The sequence below is a fragment of the Salvelinus sp. IW2-2015 genome, linkage group LG23 (genome assembly GCF_002910315.2).
Source record: "Salvelinus sp. IW2-2015 linkage group LG23, ASM291031v2, whole genome shotgun sequence".
Classification (NCBI taxonomy): Eukaryota; Metazoa; Chordata; class Actinopteri; order Salmoniformes; family Salmonidae; genus Salvelinus; species Salvelinus sp. IW2-2015.
This window is the reverse complement of record NC_036863.1, coordinates 27,660,511-27,668,616: the sequence shown is the minus strand read 5'-3', so window position 1 is coordinate 27,668,616 and position 8,106 is coordinate 27,660,511. Positions and strand designations below refer to the sequence as shown.

The 8,106-nt window shown below is 43.1% G+C and overlaps 1 protein-coding gene across 1 annotated transcript; it reads left to right on the top strand.

Moving 5' to 3' along the window:
• The first annotated feature begins 1,774 nt into the window (after positions 1-1,774).
• On the top strand, positions 1,775-7,886 carry LOC111950741 (sodium/potassium-transporting ATPase subunit beta-2-like). Its single transcript, XM_023968598.2, has 6 exons — positions 1,775-1,898; positions 2,087-2,185; positions 2,284-2,489; positions 2,647-2,706; positions 6,654-6,749; positions 6,970-7,886. The coding sequence occupies exons 1-6, from the start codon at positions 1,817-1,819 to the stop codon at positions 7,135-7,137; spliced, it is 711 nt and encodes a 236-aa protein (XP_023824366.1). The 5' UTR covers positions 1,775-1,816; the 3' UTR covers positions 7,138-7,886.
• The last annotated feature ends 220 nt before the right edge of the window (positions 7,887-8,106 follow it).

The following is an 8,106-nucleotide window of genomic DNA, read 5'->3' as shown; positions in this document are numbered from 1 at the left end:
CTGTCATCACTCCTTCCTCCCTCTCTTTCACCCTTCCCCTCTTCTCGGCTCTCTCCCCATTGTTGGTGTTACTTGATAATTCATTTTGACAAAGAGCAGACATTCAACCCTAAGATTAATCAGCCCTGTTTAACAATGGGCGAAGGGCATGTGTGTTGTTTGCAGGTTGTTGTTGTTGGTCGTGTAGTGTGAGTGCAGAGGAGGAGTGTGCATATCCAATTAATGTTTCCACAAATAGTCAATATCATTTAAACATGTTTTTAGATCTTCTATTTAGAGAAATGTGTAAGAGGAGAGAGAGAGTGTCTTTTCACTTTTAATTGTTGGTATGGTATGGTTGATACACGACAGAGAGAGAGTGGTATAGTGTGATAAAGACAGAGAGAGTGGTATAGTGTGATAAGACGAAGAGTGGTATAGGTGATAAGAGAAGAGAGAGTGGTATAAGTAGGTGGATAAAGACAGAGAGGAGTGGTATAGTGTGATAAAGACAGAGAGAGTGGTATAGTGTGATAAAGACAGAGAGAGTGGTATAGTGTGATAAAGACAGAGAGAGAGTGGTATAGTGTGATAAAGACAGAGAGTGGATATAGTGTGATAAAGACAGAGAGAGTGGTATATAGTGTGATAAAGACAGAGAGTGGTTATAGTGTTGATAAAGACAGAGAGAGAGTGGTATAGTGTGATAAAGACAAGAGAGAGAGTGGTATAGTGTGTAAAGACAGAGAGAGAGTGGTATAGTGTGATAAAGACAGGAGGAGTGGTATAGTGTGATAAAGACAGAGAGAGTGTATAGTGTGATAAAGACAGAGAGAGAGTGGTATAGTGTGATAAAGACAGAGAGAGAGAGTGGTATAGTGTTGATAAAGCAGAGAATGACGAGAGTGTATAGTGTGATAAAGCAGAGAAGATTATAGGGAAAGACAGAGAGAGAGAGTGTATAGTGTGATTAAAGACAGGAGAAGTGGTAGTCTGCTAAAGGACAGGATCGGCGAGTGGTTTTTTTTAGTGCTTGTAATTTTATCTTCGACAGTTTTTTTTTTAGATTCTTTCTTTTTTTTTTTTTTTTTTTTTTTGTTTCTTTTTTGTTTTTCTTTATTTTTTTTTAGTTTTTATGTCTGTTTTTAAAGTTTTTTTTTATTTCAGAGGATGGTTATGTTGTTTTAAGACAGATAGGTTACGTGTGCATAAAGACAGAGAGAGGAGTGGTTATAGTTGTGATTGTAAAGACGGAGAGAGAGTGGTATAGATGTGATAAAGACAAGAGAGAGTGTGTATAAATAACCAGAGATGATAGTGTGATAAAGACAGAGAGAGTGGTATCAGGTGTGATCAGATAAGACAGAGGATGGTTGTATCAGTGTGATAAAGACAGAGAGAGAGAGTGGTATAGTGTGATAAAGGACAGACAGAAGAGTTGGTCATAGTGTGATAAGCACAAGAGTGGTATAGTGTGATAAAGACAGAGTGTGGTATAGTGTGATAAAGACAGAAAGTGGCCAAACTAAGTATTGTCTTGGGTCTTAGACAATATAACACCTCCTCTACATGACCTTTTCAGGCTTTGTTTTTACATAGGGCAAAATCTTAAATGGCACCCTAGTCTGTATAAATGGGGAATATGGAACGGCCATATTCTGTAATGGCCCCATTGTATAGGTAATAGGGTKCCATTTTGGACATARCCGTATTTCGTTGAATGTTGCGTTTCCTTTGAACTTGTGTGAAGTTAATACTGTGTCTGTGTGCTGGCTGTGTCTCCCTCCCAGGCCTCATCCTGCTCTTCTACCTAGTGTTCTACATCTTCCTAGCAGGCATGTTCTGCCTCACCATGTATGTCATGCTGCAGACCTTGGATGACCACAAACCCACCTGGCAAGACAGGCTTGGCACACCAGGTATTATACACTAATACACCAATACCACMATTTAAGAGGTTTTGATACACTTAAACCTCACATTACAAACTAACATTTTTACAATTGCTACTGTATAGTCGTGAACACCCCAGACAATCACACATTGTACTGTATACATATGATGAAGGCTAAAATCCCTCCCTCTCCTCTTTCTCTCTTTTCACCAGGCATGATGATCAGACCCAGGGGAGACACCATGGAGATCAACACCCACAACACTGAGAGCTGGGACATGTATACCAAGACCCTGGACAATTTCCTCTCCCGTGAGTATGTTTCTGTCAGCTTGTGTCTCTGTCTGTCTCTCTAATGTAATTTCCATTGGGGAAAACAACATGTKWAACTRTATTTCTCTCCCATCCAGCCTACAACAACTCTCTGCAGGCTGAGAAGAATGACGAGTGCACACCGGACCAGTACTTTGTTCAGGCAGACAGTGGTGATGTGAAGGACAACCCCAAGCGCTCCTGCCAGTTCAACCGCACCCTTCTACAAGAATGCTCTGGCCTCGATGACCATACCTATGGATACCAGGCTGGCAAGCCATGCATCATCATCAAGCTGAACCGGGTATGGGAGAAGCAGAGGGGGGGGGAGTTTAGAATTGTTTGTTTTATTGTTTTCAGAATCACAACATTTCTCAGTTGAATGGATCTGTTTTAAGGAGGGATGAAGTGGGGAYGGGGGTGAAACTGCCAGGTTAACACAGGTCTGTCTGTCCCTCTAGGTCATTGGGATGTTGCCAGGAAAGGATGGCCAGGCTCCATTTGTCACTTGTGGAGCGAAGGTGAGCCTCTCTCTCGCTCATTCAGTCCCCCACCTCTCAGAATTAACCCATCTTGTATCTTAAAAAAATAACAAATCTTTTACATTTATTTAACCAAGTAGGCCAGTTGAGAACAAGTTCTCATTTACAACTGTGACCTGGCCAAGATAAAGCAAAGCAGTGCGACAAAATCAACAACACAGAGTTACACATAAACAATTGTACAGTCAATAACACTAAAGAAAATAAAGATTTTTCTATTTATGTACAGTGTGTGCAAATGTAGAATAGTAGGGAGGTAGGCAATAAATAGGCCCTAGAGGTGAAATAATTACAACTTAGCATTAACACTGGAGTGATAGATGAGCAGATGATGATGTTTTCCCGATCGTCGTTGTAAGTATACTCAGACCAAAGCGCAGCGTGAYATCGGTTCCACATCCTTTTATTTTAAGAGAACCGAACAAAAAAAACWARGAATACACGACCAGTGAAGTTCATGCAGTGCTCACAGACAACTACACAGAAACAAGATCCCACAAAAACCAGTGGGGAAATGGCTGCCTAAATATGATCCCCAATCAGAGACAACGATAAATAGCTGCCTCTGATTGGGAACCATACCAGGCCAACATAGAAATAATAACCTAGATAGGAACACCCCCCCCCCCCCCTAGTCACACCGCGAACTAACCAAAATAGAGAATAACAAGGCTCTCTATGGTCAGGGCGTGACAGATGTGCAAGTAGAGATACTGGGGTGCAAAAGAGCAAGAGGGTAAGTAATAATATGGGGATGAGGATGTGCTATTTACAGATTGGCTGTGTACAGGTACAGTGATCGGTAAGCTGCTCAGACAGCTGATGCTTAAAATTAGAGAGGGAGATATAAGACTCCAGCTTCAGAGATTTTTGCAATTCGTTCCAGTCATTGGCAGCAGAGAACTGGAAGGAAAGGCGGCCAAAGGAAGTGTTGGCTTTGGGGATGACCAGTGCAATATACCTGCTGGAGCGCATGCTACAGGTGGGTGTTGCTATGGTGACCAGTGAGCTGAGATAAGGCGGGGGGGTTGGGCAAGTTGCTGCAGGGGGTGCTGAGATGTTGGCCAGGGTAGGAGTAGCCAGGTGGAAAGCATGGCCAGCCGTGGAAAAATGCTTATTGAAATGATCGATTATCGTAGATTTATCGGTGGTGACAGTGTTTCCTAGCCTCAGTGCAGTGGGCAGCTGGGAGTAGGTGCCCAAAACTTTTTGGAATTAGTGCTACAGGAAGCAAATTTCTGTTTGAAAAAGCTAGCCTTAACTTTCCTAACTGACTGAGTATATTGGTTCCTGACTTCYCTGAAAAGTTGCATATCGYGGGGGCTATTCGATGCTCATGCAGAACGCCACAGGATGTTTTTGTGCTGGTCAGGGCAGTCAAGTCTGGGATGAACCAAGGGCTATATCTGTTCTTAGTTCTACATTTTTTGAATGGGGCATGCTTATTTAAGATGGAGAGGAAAGCACTTTTGAAGAGCAACCAGGCATCCTCTACTGACGGGATGAGGTCAATATCCTTCCAGGATACCCRGGCCAGGTCGATTAGAAAGGCCTGCTCGATGAAGTGTTTTAGGGAGCGTTTGACAGTGATGAGGGGTGGTCGTTTGACCGCGGCAGTGATCGCTGAAATCCTGGTTGAAGACAGCAGAGGTGTATTTAGAGGGCAGGTTGGTCAGGATCTAAGAGGGTGCCCATGGTTACGGATTTAGGATTGTACCTGGTAGGTTCATTGATGATTCACATATGGTGTCCAGGGCACAACTGGGGGCCGAGGGGGGTCTATAACAAGCGGCAACGGTGAGAGACTTGTTTCTGGAAAGGTTGATTTTTAAAAGTAGAAGCTCGAATTGTTTGGGCACAGACCTGGATAGCATGACAGAACTCTGCAGGCTATCTCTGCAGTAGATTGCAACTCCGCCCCCTTTGGCAGTTCTATCTTGTCGGAAAATGTTATAGTTAGGGATGGAAATTTCAGGATTTTTGGTGGCCTTCCTAAGCCAGGATTCAGACACGGCTAGGACATCCGGGTTCGCGGAGTRTGCTAAAGCAGTGAATAAAACAAACTTAGGGAGGAGGCTTCTAATGTTAACATGCATGAAACCAAGGCTTTTGCAGTTACAGAAGTCAACAAATGAGAGCGCCTGGGGAATGGGAGTGATGTTGGGGGCTGCAGGGCCTGGGTTAACCTCTACATCACCAGAGGAACAAAGGAGGAGTAGGATAAGAGTACGGCTAAAGGCTAAAAGAACTGGTCATCTAGTGCATTCGGAACAGAGAGTAAAAGGAGCAGGTTTCTGGGCGCGGAAGAATAGATTCAAGGCATAATGTACAGACAAGGGTATGGTAGGATGTGAGTACAGTAGAGGTAATCCTAGGCATTGAGTGACGATGAGAGAGGTTTTGTCTCTAGAGGCACCATTTAAGCCAGGTGCGGTCACAGCATGTGTGGGGGGTGGAGCATAAGGGCTAGCTAAGGAATATTGAGCAGGGCTGGAGGCTCTACAGTGAAAGAAGACAAAAATCACTAACCAAAACAGCAATAGACAAGGCATATTGACATTAGGGAGAGGCATGTGTAGCCGAGTGATCATAGGGTCCAGTGAGTAGCTAGGTGAGCTGGAGACACRGCGATTCAGACAGCTAGCAGGCCGRGGTTAGCAACAGGCTAGCAGATGGGCCTCAGGGGGACGTCGCAACAGGAGAGTCTGTTGAAACCCCCTCGGACGGTTACGTCGGCAGACCAGTCGCGATGGATCGGCGAGGCTCGTGTCGGCAGCAAAGGGTCCAGGCCAATTGGCAAAAGAGGTAATTGAAGCCCAGGGATTGCTTGATGGAATCTCTTCAGCTAGCTGGGAGATGGGCCTAGTTCGAGGCTAGCTCCAGGCTAACTGGTGCTTGCTTCGGGACAGAGACGTTAGACAAGAGTAGCCACTCGGATAGCAGCTGCGATGATCCGGTGTAAAGTTTCAGAGCTTGCGGTAGGAATCCGGAGATGTGGTACAGAAAAGCAGTCCGATATCGCGCTGTGCAGGCTGGCAGGAATTGCCCGGGCTGAGGCTGGCAGTCCGAGTTAACGGTGATGACCGCTAGCAGTGGCTAACTGACTACTAGCTAGTAGCTAGTTAGTTGGCTAGCTTCAGAAGGGGGTTCCGGTTCGAAAGTGTAAAAATARCAGATCCATACCACATTGGGTGAGGCGGGTTGCAGGAGAGTATGTTCAGTCCGTAGATGGAAAATTAGATTTTTTWTTTTTTTTWACAAATATATATGATGAAAAACGATATATACAAGGGACGGGACAAGACAATCAAAACAGACATCSCCACTGCTACGCAATCTTGAAATATTGTTCTCATCTATGTCATCCATTAGGTTCCTTTATGTCTGTGTCTTTCTTTGCTCGTCTGTGTTGCGTGATWCAATGTAATTTCATCCTTTCATACCCTATGTGTATTTTGTTGTTCTCTTCTTTTCTGTTACCATCCATTCTGTCCTTCCACTCTCAGAGGTACAAAGTTGGCAAAGATGAGTGGGTAAGGGTGCCACTGTAGTGATCTTAGTGACAGATAGATATGTATTGTAGTAGATATGTATTGTATAGTTGCTAGTGACATACTGGTACCCTCAACTTTTTATATTCCAAGCTAGAGAGATACAATAACGTTGTAGCATAGCATGTACAGGTAGACTCTGTCTAAAATAAATGTCAATAAATAGTAGTTTACTATTGCAAGTCCACAAGGACAGTATAGAGATAGACATGCAGTAAATGCAGGAAATKTAATTTCCATCAAGTCTACTCTAATTGCCATGGTGTCCTTTCAAAGCTCGTCCACTCCTTCAGATTGGGCAGTCCTTCCCTGCTTGCCCACACACTTCCGACTGAACATTCCCTAACTAATAACCTTGATCCTCTGCCCCTGCAGAAAGAAGACTCTGATAAGATTGGAGAGGTGGCGTACTACCCTGAAAATGGCATCTTCAACCTCATGTACTACCCTTACTATGGCAAGAAAGCTCAGGTGAGAATCCCGCGACACCAACCCAGCAACACTCAGAAAGCATCACTTATAAACCTATTTTTATGGTTAGAATAACTAATATTAGTGATCCAATGTCATTACATTGTTATTACGCATTCATCTGCATGTGCTTTCAATACATTATAGATCAAATGTTTCTGGAAAACAATGCTGAAAGCTTTATGTAACAATAACTTACAAATCTATTGTCTTGTTTCAGGTGAACTACTCCCAGCCTCTGGTTGCCATTAAGTTCCTCAACATCACCCTCAACGAAGACATCAACATCGAGTGCAGGATCATCTCCAACAACATTCCTCCTGGGAGTGAAAGAGACAAGTTTGCTGGAAAAGTGTCTTTCAAACTGAGGATCAACACTAAACAATAGATGTACTTTCTCTTTCTCTCACTAACATGTCCACCCACCTCTTCATTCTGTGCACAGGTACACACACACACACATACAGAAACAGATAACAGAATTAACACCCTCCGTTTGACGAATAGAATATGTTTACAACTTCCATTTACCCTCGATGTCGGACATTGTATGCCCAGTTTAGTGATGTCAAATTGGTGCAGTAAAAAGGGTGGTAATTCTGTCTCTGTTTTTTGTGTGTGAGATTTGGGACTGATTCTGTTCTGTAAGTTACTTTGACTTGAAGTCTATTTATCAACACGTCTTACCAGTTTATTGTGGGTCCTTCCTTGCTGCCTCCCTCTAGAGTGCCCCTTTATATACGAATATACACAAAACGCAATACTAAACGTGTATATCTAGTTATATATAATATCCTTATATCAGTATGTCTATTTTATTGCACTTGAATAGTTCAACAGCTAAACGTATGATGTAAAAACAATTTTGGTGGATGAATGCATGAGTCATTTTTCATGTGTGTATTGTCTTTAGTGTCCTAAGAAAGCGGGAGGCCTCATGTCCCMGCTCTCTGCTCTGCTATGTGGGAATTATTAATTAGGTTATGTTAAACCACTGGCCACCAGCACTCTGCAGTGATCATCCAGTTTAGCCCCCCCACACAGCCATTGTGTGAATGAAATGTGAGCTATAAGAAGATAGCATCTCCAGCATGGTGAGTTAGAGAGGTCAACACCTTTGAGTATGTGTATGTGTGTGTGTACGTATGTCGTAGTTTGTATGTGTGTTTGTATGTTATGTGTATGTTTTATGTGGTGTGTGTGTTGTTGTCTGTATGTGTATGTTTGTATGTGTGTGTTGTGTGTGTGTGTGTGTGATGTATTTATGTGTGTACTGTATGTGTATGTTTGTATGTGTATGTATGTGTATGTTTGTATGTGTGTGTGTCTGTATGTGTATGTTTGTATGTATGTGTTT